Raw genomic sequence first — 15350 nt, 5'->3', positions numbered from 1 at the left:
GGACATTTTGGTGACTGAATTGTTTTGAATAAGGTAGCAGGAGAGGCTTGAAGAAATTAGGTACCTCCTTTCATTTACTGACTTGGTGACCAAAATATTAATGTATTACTATGTTAATCTGAAGTAAGTGTATGACAGAGAACATTAAAGACAATCTTTAATTATAATTTTGCAGTGCCACAGATATAAGATTTTTTTTGTATTATTCCTGATGTCTGAGTCAATTTCTGTAAAAGTAGTTTTCCAGATTTTGCCTCCTGTGCAAGCTCAGTATTTGACTGTAGCTTTCACTAGCCAAACTTTTCACTATATGGCATTGTTAATTTCCACTTGCTGCTGAGCTAGTGCAACACAGCTATAGCAGTAATAATTAGTATTAAGTATTCTTGTTGGAACATGTTAATTCTGCAGGAAGTTTTAGAAAAGCATAAAATGAAGGCAAACCTGTAAATAAAGGTAAAGCTGTAGGCTCTGTTGGTAAATATGGCTAAAATTGAGGAGGTCATAATCATGCTTTGTTACAGACTTTTCTGATGGGAAAATAATATGTAATCTAGTTTGTTTCAGGAAAGTAATGTAGAAAGTGCTAGAGACTAATTGCAAAATGGAAGATGTTACTGCTGTCTCAACAGGTGGAGATAAGGGAACATGTGTTTTCCATAAAATTAGTTTAAACTACACAAAATAAGCTTTCTTGTGCATAGTTCTTTAAACTAGACACGTAATGAAATAAAACTTTAGATAATGGTTTATTGTGTCCTTGAAAATATCTGCACAGTAGACCTATATGGAAGCAGTCAAAACATTTTGCAAATCAAACTAATTTAAAAAAAATAGAGGATTTTTTGTAATTGCAAGCAACTCATGTTGTTTCTGTAGATTAAGAAAATGGTGCATCTTTGAGTTGTACAATATCCCAGGTGGGAGGGGACATCAGGAGATCTCTAGTCCAAAACCCCACCCAAAATGGGATCAGCTCTGAGATCAGACTAGAATGTCAGCATTTTGCTTAGTTTACTCTTAATTTTTTGAAGAATTACCATATGCACAATATTTCTGGTATGTCAAATTGTTATGAAGCAGTAAGGTCTTCCTTTCAATGAAATAACTTTGCAAAAAATATATCTGTCTTGCTCAAAACTGTGTTTCTTACTAAATAGTGCCCTAATTTTCTTTTAAGACATTAAATCTTTTTTTTTTCTGGTTGTTTTTGTTTTGTTTTTGTTTTGTTTTGTTTTGTTGGTTTTTTTGTAACAAAATAGTACCAATTTCTGGCCCTGTGTGTTAACAGTGCAATATTTTGTTGCTAGTATTTTATTTGAAATAAGAAAACATTGATAAAACACATTGGCTGTCTTGAAAATTGTAGAGTACTCTTTGAATAGTGATTGTGCTGCAGCTCACTGGATGCAGAATTGGGTTAATAGAGTGCTCCTGCAAGGATGCTGACACTTATTAGATCTTTTTAGGAGATAATGCTTTTCAGCATAAGCTCCAGTCTTATACTTTTTTATGTGCATGCCTGTCATCTTTTGTCTTAATTTAACTAATACTGCAGCATGCTAGTGAGCGATTAAGAACAGTCTACAGTGCCAAAATATTTCTGTATTTCCCCACTGTGCACACCTCCAAGGCCTGCAGTTCTGGCCTAGTAAAAAGAGATTTCTCTTTCCAATTGTAAGGGCAGAATTAACTTCAAAATGACTTTTTTATATTTTTATATTTTTTATATTTGCATGGCTGATTGAGGAAGTTTAGAGATCACTGGGGTAGGAGATAGTTCCTAGAAGTTCTAGCAAAGTTAAAGAGTGTAAACCAACTAGCTGTATTAGTGTGAGTACTGTCTTTGTTCTTATAAGAAGTAGGTACTGCAGTGATTTTAATGCAGCTTTTGTCAGTAAAATTGTGTTTATATGATGCTCCATAGTTTGTGCATGTTCACGTACTGCCTAGTGACTATTTGTATATCAATATGCAAATAAACAAGGCATACATCTGAGTCCTTTATACTGCATTAATGTAATAGTGTCTGTTAAACCCTACAAAATTCTTCTTATGAAGATTACGGCATGTGCTGTAGCTACAGTATTGATAACAAAACAGCATCGTTTTTTTAAAACATATATTTTCTGTGTCCCAAGTAGCGCTTCCCATTAGTTACAAAGTCAAACTTCAAGTACTCCTGTTAATAATAAAAAACCAGTGTGACTTCAGGAGAAGTTAGGTTTGCTCCTCTTGATTTGCATTAACGAAACTGTCTGTGTTCCAGTTTTTTAAGGTGTTAAATATGTCCCTGCGGATGTCATAGTCAGTAATAGGCTTCTGTTCTCACAGGGATTGTATTATATTGTTGCTCTTTGAGAAAGCAGAAGAAAAAATAGGAATTCTCTATGAGTAAAACAAGTAGAAAATAAATTATTACTTTTATAGTATAATCAGACTTTAAATTTTGCAGGGATGTCATCTTCAGAAAACTGTAAATGCACTTCAGTGAACTGTGTTCCCCAAGATATTTTTGCTTTTGAGACTACAGATGTTAAGCATCTTCTTTCCTTTCTTTGACAGGAAATTCTGGTGATTAAAGATCATGGCAACCATAGAGGAACTGGCCCATCAAATTTTTGAACAGCAAATGGGAGAGGTACATAAATTTTGAGTCCTATTTAAGAGAAATTGAATAATAAAATGTACAGACTGATATGTAAAAAACAAACTCACAAGAGAAAATTTCTAGTACAGCCAAAGCTTCTGACACTCTCCCCTGGAAGGCTAGAAGAACTTGCTGTGTCTGTTTTAAGTTATGCTGCAAAATCTATTTTACCAAAATTTACCCCACAGAAATTAAGAAAAATCTAGTAGTGTTTCCAGTAAGTGACTAACTGTTCAGCTCTGCTGTTTTGGTCTCTAGTAGTTTTCAGAGAGCCATCTGGTTGTGTAATTGCTTTACTCACTTCTAGTTACAGAAGTCAGTACATAGCTTTTACTTTCCAACTATGCAATTGCTTCAGTTGTCATTTTTGTTTTCACTAATAAAGGTTTGCCATGTAAAGATATTTGTTGGTGTTTGGTATACGTCAAAAAGGAAGACTGAAGACTCTTGTTTCTGCAGACTTCTAGTTTTCATTCTCTGTAACCCATGTGCAGAACCTATGTACTGCAGCCAGAGAACTCCTAGAGATGCACAGATAGTTTCGGAGTATGAATATGAGTATATGTACTTCTTTAGAAGGTTGTAGCACAGGATAGGCTATTTAAAATTAGTACCACTTTAAATTAGATAGAGGCAGTAATTTATCATAAAAGAAATGGTATTCTTAGCTGGAAATATCCACTCTTGATTTCTTGTCTAGACATAGACTTATTTCTCAAGTAATTTTAGTTCCTCTCAGTCTTGATTTCAAATGGAAAGGTTGGAGCAGGGGGTGGGATGGTTAATTCTATTCTGAATAAATTCTTACAGCTTTTTCTTACAGCTTTTGCAGTTGAAGCATCTGAGTGTTGCTAAGGCTCTCTCAAAAACATAAGGGATTTATGTGATGTATGATGTTTTCATTACTTGTCCTCTTTTTAGGTGAGAATGTATGTTTAGTGTAGTTTTGGTTTGGGAATATAATTCCTTATGGAAGGAATAGGGCTGTATTTCCTGTTTAAATTTTTTCTTTTTGAAAGTACAAGGCTAATCAAAGCTAGCTCAAGTGTACATTTCACTCAGAAAAGAGGGTGGCATGATGACAGTGTTTAGCCTCTGTGAAAGTTGCTTCTCAGTTTCATAATGTGATTCCATGAGACACTGAGCTGACTTAACATCTCAGTGCCATAGGAGACAGAGGGTCCTTCCTCTATTTCTTACCTTATTTAATTTCCATACTAACAGCAAGCTAATAACTCAGTCAAAACATGTGGAATGTTTTCTGCTGTGTTAGCATTGAGTAAGTCTGAGAAGGCTCTAATGTGTACCGGAGGCAGCGTAAAGGAAATGGCTGATAGCCAAGAGAAGGCAGGGGAGAAGATGGAGGCAGTGAAGGTGCGATGCTGCGGAGAGCTCTTGGCTGTTTCTGTTCATGGTGAAATTGCAGCTCTGCAGTTTTCATGGCTGTTGTTTTGTCAGCAGTGTGGCTTAGGATTTGTCCTTTAGCAAGGTTTTACTGTGTCTGAGACCATCACACCGTATTTGGCAGCAATGCGGCTTAAGCATTCCCCAGTCCTCACTTAGCCATTTATTCTCACGCTATGCTAGTCTTGCCCATGTAAGTTCTGTGTGTCACTGTGTGGTGTACAAAACTAGAAAAAAAAAAAAGAATTGCAGGATAGTGGAGGAAGGTTTGCCTCCTTCCCAGTTGTGATCACTGTCCTTGTTTTGTGCAATGTGCAACCACCCAGGCACATGGTTGGAAGGACTGAAAAGCATCACCCAGGGCCGTATAAGGAGGGACTCCTTAAGCCAAAAGTACTGTCAGAGGTGCATACTGTGTATGAGTGTGCTGCCTGAAAGGTGGAGTCAGCAGGGAAAGCAGTCTCACAGCCTTCATGTAATAGCTTACATTCCTACCTACCCACAGGCTGTAATTGCTTGGTCGTGTTCGTGATCCATGTAAGCACTGAAAAATCATAGTTTAAGATCTATGGAACTTCAGCAGTATTTTTGCTAGCATTTGTAATTCTCTTGAATGTTGTAGTAGTTTTAATTGAATTTACAAGAAAAATTTGTATGAGCAGAACATGAAAAGAAAAAGACAGGTATTTCCATTCTGAGGAGAATGGAAAATGCTACTGTGTCTCATTGAAATAATGGTCAGAAGTGTTCTGTGCCATAGTATTTGATTTTTTTACAATATTAATTGTTCGTGAAGCATTTTAAATCACAAAATTATCACAAATTATTTTACAGTGATGTTCACAAACATGCTTTTGTTAATTTAGGGCTTTTTTGCATAAAAGCAAAACATTAAAGGAAAATATAACCCTGCCTGTAAGGGGCATTGTGCAATGATTGTCTTTTCTCAAATTCTGCCATTTGCTAATTGTCTTTTGCTCAGTGTGAGATAGTTCCTATTTCTAGATCAAGATCACATTCCTTGATTCATGTAGGGAAGTTACCTGCCGAGAGCAGCAGCATTCTTCTTTCTTCAATCTGTGGCTATACACTAAGTATATGGGGCTTTGTTTCCACAGTCCTGCCAGTTTACTGTAACAAAGGAAAGCTACATATTTGTTGAAACAGAGTCTGTCACACGCATACAAAATACAGTTTTTAACAAATATTGCAGTTATTTTTATCAGTACTCTTTTAACTGCATAAAAAACTGTATTCTGTATGAAGTAAAACTGTCAAGCTGACATTTTGTAGAGTTAGAGAGCAACTTTACCTTACACATCATGGAGATCATGACATTTTGAGGGAGCAAATGTAAAGCAGTCCTGTAATATATAGTTTATTTTGTAAAGCAAAGATAAATGCACATAAAACTTCAGCTGCTTCTATGTCACTGCGAGTACATGTCATTTTGTAAGGCTGATGCAGAATTTTAGTGCCTGAAAGTCTCTGTCTCAAACTCAAAATGCTGCTGCATAATGAGCACTTTTTTGTCCTTTGCTTAAGCAAAGAAGTGGATGAATTGTTTGACTGTGGAAAGTACTTACAAAAATCAGGTATTTTTAGAAAGCAGTGTTCAGAAATGGCTTGAGAACTAGTTTGACAAGCATGTCTTTTGATGGTGCTGGCAGTTTAAGCAATGCCCCCAGCAGCTTAATCCCACTCACTCATTTGCTCTGATGCGTCTGCTTCTGAGCATTGTGGAGGTCTGGATTGAAGGTTTGATCGGTGCTAAGAATAGCCTTTTTTTGTCTGTCTGTTTGCTGGGCTGCTTTTCAAGCTGCATTGGTGTCCTATTCCAGATCAGAGTGACTAGCTAGCCAGTTTTACTTACCAAAGTGAAGGGAGAGGAGCAAGTAGATGATAAGACTGGTGCCAAAAATAATGCCTTCTTGGGTAAAATTTCAAAATCAACTTAGGCTGATGGGAGCTTGTATTTCTGCTGTAAGGGGAAGTCTTACTTGCTGCTCTGTCCCCTTCTCACACTGACCTCCAGCCGCATATTCTGGCCTGCTTTCTTCTGCTGATACTGGCATTGACATGGTGGAATGGTTGCAAAATCAGGAAGCTGATCCAAGAGGAACAAAAAAAGCTCACAACCTGTTATGAAACAGTACTTTACTGCGATATAGATATATATTCCCTGTGTTAATTGGGAGGGGCAGAAGGAGAATCAGGTGCAGAGGAGTATATGTATAATGGCGTAAATACTGGGAATTACAGACTTTCAGATAGAGTTTGTGAACTGCAAAAAGTTTTTGGACTTACTCCAGAATTTAAGGTAAAAATTTCAGTTTGAAGATGTCTGTATAGACAAATTTGCTTTGTACTACAAAAAGTGTGGCCTTTCTGATCAAGCCTCTGTAAATAGCAGCTGTACTTAATTTTTATTGACAAGTAATTTAATAAATAATATCTTCCCCCATAAACTCTCGGCTTTAGGATGTGAAGAATTTTTTTAATACTGACAATTAAAATGCTTCCATGAATTGTGTCTGAGAGCATTCACACAAAGATTTTAATATGATATATTGCTTGCCAACTTCATGTGATTTATTAATTTTCTCTAACTTTCTTGATAGTTCCCCAGTGTAGAATTCTGTTGTTCTGGTTTTGCTGCTGTAACAGAAAAACAGAACAGAAATGGCCCATTGCTGTGTTTCCACACCAGAAATTCTTTTGTCACTTTTAAGTAAGGCATTAGAGTATCTTAGTGCAAATGTAGCACAGCTGTGATGATAGGTATTGTGCCTCATGAACATCAACAGCAATAAATATTGTTTGATTCACTTACATAGACTTGTCAACAATTAATTGTTTTACTTAATGTGTTTCTAAATTTCACATTGGAAGGTATTTCAAAATGGGTTTAAAACAGAATTTTCTAACTAGCAAAATTAAACTGTTAAATTAGATTTGCATTCCTTATAGAATAACAGCGTCAGACTTTCCAGAGCCTTGTTCAGGGAAATCAGAAGCTGGTGAAACTTTAAGATTTAATCCATTAAGGTAGTGGATCCACTAAAATAGTATATGCATTGTCAAACCATTACATTTGTTTCTTCTTTCTAGGTTACACATTCACAGGAAGCTGCTACACAAACACTAATGGATGGGACACCACAACGAATCCAGATTGTCCCTACGGATTCAGGCCTCTCTTTATCACAACGTATACAGGTATGCCTCATCTCATACATTTTAAAAGCAGAGATGAACTATTTGCTTCTGCCAGTTTCCACATGCAGTTCATTTTATTTGCATCATGTTACTTGCTTTTATGTAAACATTCAGTCCTGGGTGGCAGAGACCCTTTCTATATAAACAGAAATAAAACATCATTCCAATCTTCCCTTTTTTGTCCCCTTTTTTTTCTCATAAGAATTTTAACATTATAAACAACTTTATTCACTGAGCAGGAAAATACTTTTTCCAATACTGTAAGATACTGTTCTTTGAAAGTTGAATATTTTGTAGATTTGGTAATTCAATTGAGTTGGAGCATTTCTACATTTTAGAGCGTGGGGGAGTGAAATACTGCATTGTATCATTGGTCCAAGTCATGAGAAGGTGCAAGGAAACCTAATGTCTGAGGAGGATACTGGTTTTTCCTTGTCCCAACCCATGTTATATGTCCTGTTCATAGCCTGGCCAGGTAATAATCTCCAGTTCCAGTGAGGATGTGAAGTTTTTGGCAGTGTAGGTAATTAAATCGACATACAAATGTGTATATGGAGATTAGGAAGATTTGGGGAGTGGAATTCTTTTATTTTATCCCTTAAAAAGTTAGTGCAAGTCCTTGCAAAAGTTTTATTTTTAATTTTCATCATAGAGAAAAATATCAATTGCAGAATAAATGTAAAAAGTATTCTTAGATATATGTTGTTCATACAAAAACACCCATTTAAGCGAGCCAGCCTCTAGTATAATCTTGGCTGCTTTTTCTTTTGCCGACTTCACTCTTCAACGTTGTCCTCTGGTTTTTTCCTGTTTTGGCACATTATGTTCAAGCTTTCAACCTTCCAAGGCTCTTCACAACCACCCCCCATACATGTTGGGGTATTTTTAGTTTTATTACCACCCGTCCTGTGCTCTAGTCATGGTACCAGTCTTACCTATCCAGTAGATCTTTATTCTCTCAGCTATCTCCACTCCTTTTTTCACACTTTGTGTGCAGCTCTACCTTTTATTAACTGATATATGTTCATCAATTAACCACCATCTCTTTGCCCTTGATTTTCCTTGTATGCTGTAATATCCCAGTAGTGTGAAGCCATTTGATAAAACTTCAGCATCAGGGTCTGAATGGGAGACAACAACATACAAGACTATGAGCCTTTACTGTTGAACAGTGCTGTTGGTTCACAGCCATTGGCAGGCTTCTAACCCTTCTCTGACAGCTCTTTTGTGGGGGAAGACCTGCTCTTGGTTAGGCACTGTAATTACTGCAAATATAATGAACGTAGAATAGTTGTATTTCTAGGGACAGAGACCTTTATGTAGTTTTTCAGTGTCTTATGTAGCTGAAAGATCACTTGTTACTAACCCAGCTACTTTGTTCCTTGTCTTTTTCCATCATGCTCATTAATTCTGTCTTCAAAATGGATGGTAAGCACTTTAGTGGTTGTCTCTTGATATGTGTGGAACAACACTCAGTCAAATGGCATCCTTCCTGCAATAGACTTCTACAAACATGTCACCAGTATCAAACTTAGTAATAAAAACTTTCTTCAGCGAAGAATTAATGTGAAGAGTAAAGAAGTGTGTAGACATAAATGCACCTAAGTGAAATGTCCAAAATAAATGTTAGATTATTTTTCAATCAATATTTTTCCTTTATTGTCCTTTATTATTATTAAATACACATGATTACCTGAAATTTTGAAATACAGAATACTCAGTAAAATATTCTTTAAAACATGTTTCATTAGTCACCCTTTTTAGGGAATGCTAACATTTCTCTCGGAGAAAAATTGAATGTCAGATTTATTAAACAGGCATTTCTGTGCAAAACAGGCTGTTATAAACGTGTGGATTAGTCCTCTTTATTTAGACAGTTTCTTTTTTCTATAGTAGGAACACACAACTATTGACGTGTCTAATTTACTGAAATGATTTTCAAATGGAAGTCAAAACTTGTTAACAGGCTTGAAAGCAATAAAAGAAAATAATAACCTCCATTATCATCAGGGTGCTTAAATGAAATCCGTGAGGGAAGTGTATTTTTATGCAGTCAATCGTGAATTGATATATTCCTGTTCTATAACATTATCATTTTAGCGATATTGAGTTTCAGATTATTAAGAAACATAATGTGTTGTCCCTGATCCCAGATGGAGTCCCTTGAGAAGATAAGTGTTTTTCTTTTTCCCTCTGATTATTTTTTTCTTTTATCTCAACATTTAGGTATTGCCAGTTGTTACACTTCAGTGAACTTTTCAGAGTTCCCATTGCAGCTTGGGTGAGGTTTTTGCAGGTATATGGCCATAAGAGGTCAGCTGCAGACAGAATGTGCTTAATTGTTTAAATTGCTTTCTCTTATGCCTCTGTCAGTTGTAAAATGCTTGGCAGCTGAGAAACCATTTGTGCAGATTGAACAGCTTTGTGTGGATATTAACATAACACTGTACCTACTATATCATGTGGTAAAAACTACCTGGTCATCCTCCCAGAATTGCAGGAACTCTTTTGAAGAGTTGGGACTCCATTTGTCAAAGAGGTGGTGAAGTGAATTGTGTGAAGTAGCACTGCTTCTTCTGCCTGCTGTCCTGCCATATTTATCTGCAAATTCATATATTTTTTTTAAATTACACAACTGGACTACAATAGGAAAAAAAAATAATTTAGTATATATATCCCCAAAAAAAGTTTATCTGTAGTTCAAATTTGTGTCTTCACTGTTTGGGACATACTGGTTTTTTGAGGATATTTTATATAAACTTAACTAGGTAAAGTATGTGCCTTTTTTGATGTACACATAGTTGTGCTTTTAAGATTTGGTGGGAGACAGATTTTAGATACAACTGTCTTTCAAAGAGCAGGTCTGGAAATTCAAGAAACAGCACAATATTCTGTGTTTGGCTTTTGTATATATATGCATTCCTGTTGAGGATACCACATTGGATTTCTCCTAATCCCAATAAAGTAGATGTGTTTGGAGGGAATGGGAATGGAACATCAGCTACTTTGAAAATAGCCAGAAAGGACACAGGAAAAATAAAGATTGTAAATGAAAGAAAACAGAAGAAGGAAAAGGAAGTTAAGAAAAGAAGAAAATTAAAAGGGCAAGGAAGGTTACCTTCTAAAGAATATAGAACCAACGTAAAGGAATTAAATGGAGAAATAAGGGACTGCTGTAGCCATTTGTGGTCCCAGACATGTAGATATCTGAGAAAACTGAATGGAAAATTAATCGGGTTGATAATTATTGGTGTGGTTTTACATTGTCTTCTCACCCTACACCCCAAATCTCATGATAATTTATGTTCTTTAGTATTTAGAATTTTATCATCTTACTTGGCCTTCTCTCTTAAATAAGCTTTTAATTGTGTTTAATACAGAAAAAAATTGAAATTTGATCCATTAAAATGTTAATAGCACAAGGCCATCTGAAGGAAACACATTCATTTTGTATATTTTGAAGCTCATGATTTGTGAATATTTTAAAGTGGCAATATTACTTTGTAACTGCTGAAATTAGATACTCATTGCTGCTTATCTTTTTAAAACGCAAGCGATACAGGTTTTTTAAACGCATATAAGTATACTGAGCATTTACAGAAAGAATAAACCTGTTGTGAAGGTGCAGTAACAGAGTTCATAAAGACTTGTGTGAAATTATGCCTCATTCAGTTTCTTTGCGCCATGGTTCTCCACCTAGGAAATATAATTAATATTGCCACCCCAATTACTATGGAACTAGTTATGGTAAGTATTAGACCATGAAATAAATAATTTCGTCAGTAATAAGGACTATATCAATGTTAGGGATAGGTAGATAAAATAAATGTTTGGTTATAGGATAAAAAAAAAAGTTAATAGGAGCTGTTTTATTGATCTGTAATTCAAAATAGTTTGCAGGAAACAGTCTTTGCAGGATGATTCTCCTTAGTCTCCAGAATAAACCAGGCAGTTTTCCATATAGGCATTTTGATGGAGAAATGAAGGGACTAAAAGTGAGATTTATAATGGAATATATATGGAATCTTGATTTTCTCTGCAGGTTATAATCTTTTTACAAAGTTGGCAAAAATGGAGGATTATTTAATAATTATTTAATCTGCTGTATTAGTGCTTGAAAATAGGGATAAAATGGAAAAAACAGCCTGTAGGTTTGTTCTTGATTATTAAATGAAAATCAGTTTTTCCTTAAAAAAAAAAAAAGAAAATGGCAGGGACAGAGATTCTGGTTTACTTATTTTATTTAGAAATGTATATGTAAAAAAAAGGTCCCCACAAAATGAAGCCTAAAACATATATAAAGGTGCAACAAGATTATTGCTTCTCTTGCTGTTTGATGCTTACTTTTTTTGCTTGAACATCTACATTTGTGCTTTTAAGAAGTTTTTTGTTAAGCAAGCAAACCCAGGAGGTGCTGAGCACTTCACGTACTATGCAATGAATTCAAGAGTTAAGATTTTTCATAACCTGATGGGTCTTAGGGCTGAGCTACAGACATACCTTGAGTTCTGGACGCTAGAATTTTCAGGAGTTTCTGTAGTGTTGTAAAAGCACAGGCCAGTTGTAAAAATTGAGTATGAACTCAGGTTTTCACTTCAAACACACTTGATTGAAATGTGTTTCAAATACAGTGACAATCCAAGTTGTCACTCGAGTTTAATTCGCTCTTGTGTGATGGAGGGGAAGATGATCCTGCTTCACAAATGTCAAAGGCAAAATTCCCATTTTCTTCAAGTGCCCAGATTGGGTCCAAACGTTAATTTAAACTACCGTAACAATTTGAGATAAATGTATTATTAGATTGTCACAGATCAGCAGACGGGCCAGAAGATTCAGATTGTTACAGCACTTGATCAGAGCTCAGCAGGCAAGCAGTTCATCTTAACAAATCATGATGGCTCTACCCCAAGCAAGGTGATCCTTGCCAGACAAGATTCCACTCCAGGAAAAGTTATCCTAGCAACTCCAGATGCTGCAGGTGTCAACCAACTGTTTTTTGCATCCCCTGATATTTCTGCACAACACATCCAGGTAGATAATCCACTTTATTTCATAATTTTCATTCAAATGGGATAAGAAAAGATGTTTTATTTCCAAATAAATCTGTCTGGGTTCTTCTTTTTTTATTTTTTTTTTAAGGTATAATTTTCCTTGCACTAGGACTCATTGTGGATACTCAAAAATTGTGAAGAAATTTTTTTTGATAAATTTACTGCTTTTAAAATTTATACACTGGCTCATGACATTAGAAAGAATACAGTTATTTTTACTGTCATTTCCAGATCCTGCCACACCAACAGTCCTTCTTTATTTCTACTCGTTGACTCCATTTGTTTTCATGTATTGTTGAACAACATACTCTTTTCTTCATTGTCTTTATCATTTAACATTTCCTTCTGCTTGTTTTCCTTTTTGTACACCGTTGCAACTGCATTTCAGCTGTGTGAATTGTACTCCATAGGAACTAGTCAGACTATTAAGTAGGGAAATACATTAATAATTACTCAAGGAAAATAACACTAATAATTTTGAGTTTACTAATGTGAGATTGTAACTAGTCAGGGTTGTAACTTCCTAAACTGGTCCCCAGTGCACCTTACTCCCATGCCTGTTGTATGTGCTGCTTCCTCAGTTGTCACCCTCCAACCTCCAAGCTTTCTGTCCCACATCCTCAGCCTGATGAGGATGGCATGGCACTGGTGTGAAGAATGTGAAAAATATGCACAGAAGACTTGGGAGATGTGACCTCCTTCAGCATGAAGTAGGAGATTACTGAGCTCCGACTGAAGTGTAGCTACTGCAGATAGTTTACCCACGTACATTTATGCTGCTGTGAAATACAGCAGCGGGGTAGGCCAGACAACACTGCAATAGCTACAGTCCGTTTAGTCCTTTATCTTACACTTTAACAATGACCATAAATAGCTGCTTAAGGAAAAATATTAAAAACTGGACAAGTAAATAGTGACCTTTCTGATCATATTCTTTCACCTCTATTAGCCGTCGATACAAAGCAGCCTCCTGATCTGGAGACTGTGACAAGACCATCATATTTGATAGCTGACATGAAAGTTAAACAACCTTTTTTTGTTATGTTTTGTTATGTTTATAGACCACATGTGCTTTGGTGTGCAAAGAATACTTTAGTTGATTTGATCTTCTGAGAGAAGTATTTAATTAGATGTCTCTTGTACTATAAGAGACAAATATTAAGGAGTGTGGGTTTTTTTATAAATCACTACTTTATCCTCTTTCAAGTAATCTCTTTTTGACTTAAGACCCCTAATCTGTTTAGTTTGTGCTCTTCTGTGAGGTAGTCCACTCTAATTCACTACCCACATGTTGTGTAAGCTTGAAAGAATCTCTGAATTATATTATACTTTTGTTTTTGAAACTCGCAGATCTTTGCAAATGGACATCCAAGGTCCTTGCTCCAAAGAATTTGATTACTGTGAATAGGGGAGCAGTAGCAAAAACCAATCCTATTGAGAGGCATTGAAGCATGTTTAGTGTTATCATACACTTTGTGTTTTAGGTAAACCTCAAAAAAATATAAACCAGTGGGAAATGATTTGAAGTCATCCATAAAAAATTATTTTCAAAGCTGGTGTAAGTGATGAGAAGTGTGCCACACTGGTTTAAAAGGCAAAATTCAGGAGGAAATCTGGACAAAAAATTGAAAGAGTAGTTCTGATTGTATAGTTTGGGCAAAATAGGTTAGTTTGAGAGGCAACAGAGTGTTCTGTCACTTTAATTAAATTGTGCTGTTGTCAGCTAATATGTATGGGTAGAGATTTCCTTTCTCTGCTTAAAAGTTCATGAAATACAGAGTAGCATTCATTTGTTGTTCATCTACATCCTCTTCGGGATCTTTCGTATTTTCTCCCTCAAATGATCTTTCTGTCTGCAATTTCACCTGTTTTCTTCTTCTGTAGCCTTCACTTGAAATGCCCATTTGTTTGTTCTGCAAAAAAACCTCTCCGTTATTGCATCTTATCTTTACATTGACTCATTTGGCATCTGTTTTACCTTCAGTGGGTCTTTTTCATGTTAATAATCAATTTTTATTCTTCATGTTCACGGTCAGTTAATGAGTTCTCTGAGTCTGAGATTTTTATCTCTCCTCATGGGCTCAATTCTCTAGTCCTTCCTTATGTGGAACTTCCCATTTCAGTGCAGGTTTCATTTATGGAAGGACTTAGAATATGTTTATATATATTTTACATAATATCATGAAAATGCATAATGTTAATACTGGAAATTTGGAAGGAACAAAAGGTTAATATTCTCTTAACTCATCAATCTTATTTTTCTTAAAAAGATTTTTTATTAGAAGAAAAGTTAAGAGATTAATCTGTAGGACAATATGGTTAACAAAGTCTAACTAGAAAGAAGTATGCTTGTTAAACTTTCCTATATATATCATACTATCATCCAAACGTTCTAAAAAGCATGATTTCTTAATTTTTCTCTATAGAAGATAGGGTACTTTTCACTTTTGTTTACTTACCTTTCTATCAGGGGTTCTGTTCTGAGTATGTGAAGCAAGAGTGAGAGTCTGGCTTCTCATTAAGACACAGTAGAAGTTAAAAACTCTTAAATGTTCTAAACTGTATTCTCTTTTTAATCAGAAGAATATTATTTTCTGTATCAAGATTATGTTTGGTTGTTACTTGTGATTTGTGTGTTCCTTTTTTAAATTGAATTTTTGCTGTGCTTTATTTATGTTGTGGTGGGATAGAGTTTTCAGAGATCGAATGGAAGATTCTAGTGCCCACCTTGTAGCACTGGAATTCTTATATTATGTGCTTAATGAAGCTTTACAGCTACCAGGTATAAATGAATGAAACAAGACAAGAATAATAATAATGTCAAACTGTTACTGAAAGCTAAACTGTATACCAGTTGATAGTTAATGACAGCATCCAGAATATGTTTTCTATTGGTCCACTATTAATGTGTATTATAAAAAAAGGAGTTAATAAACCTGAGTGTAGATATAGTAGCCTTCACAAGGGATTTTTTTTGTTCTATCTGTTCAGTATGCATTCATGCTTCAGTATCTTTTATACTATGG

General features: G+C 35.4%; 1 protein-coding gene across 6 annotated transcripts in view; it reads left to right on the top strand.

The window, feature by feature from the left end:
* The window catches only part of NR2C1 (nuclear receptor subfamily 2 group C member 1), a 50618-nt gene that overhangs the window by 14132 nt on the left and 21136 nt on the right, over positions 1 to 15350 (top strand). For 2 of the 6 annotated variants that reach the window (XM_032687894.1, XM_032687896.1), the window contains exons 2-4: positions 2566 to 2641; positions 7166 to 7273; positions 12074 to 12304. In XM_032687894.1, the coding sequence (XP_032543785.1) occupies positions 2588 to 2641; positions 7166 to 7273; positions 12074 to 12304 (393 nt within the window). In that variant the 5' untranslated portion in view covers positions 2566 to 2587. The remainder of the gene's footprint in view (positions 1 to 2565; positions 2642 to 7165; positions 7274 to 12073; positions 12305 to 15350) is intronic. The other 4 variants (XM_032687897.1, XM_032687898.1, XM_032687899.1 and 1 more) reach the window with 2 other exon arrangements.

This window comes from Chiroxiphia lanceolata, chromosome 5, assembly GCF_009829145.1.
Source record: "Chiroxiphia lanceolata isolate bChiLan1 chromosome 5, bChiLan1.pri, whole genome shotgun sequence".
NCBI lineage: Eukaryota > Metazoa > Chordata > Aves > Passeriformes > Pipridae > Chiroxiphia > Chiroxiphia lanceolata.
The sequence above is the reverse complement of the archived record's forward strand: the minus strand, read 5'-3'. Positions and strand labels throughout refer to the sequence as shown.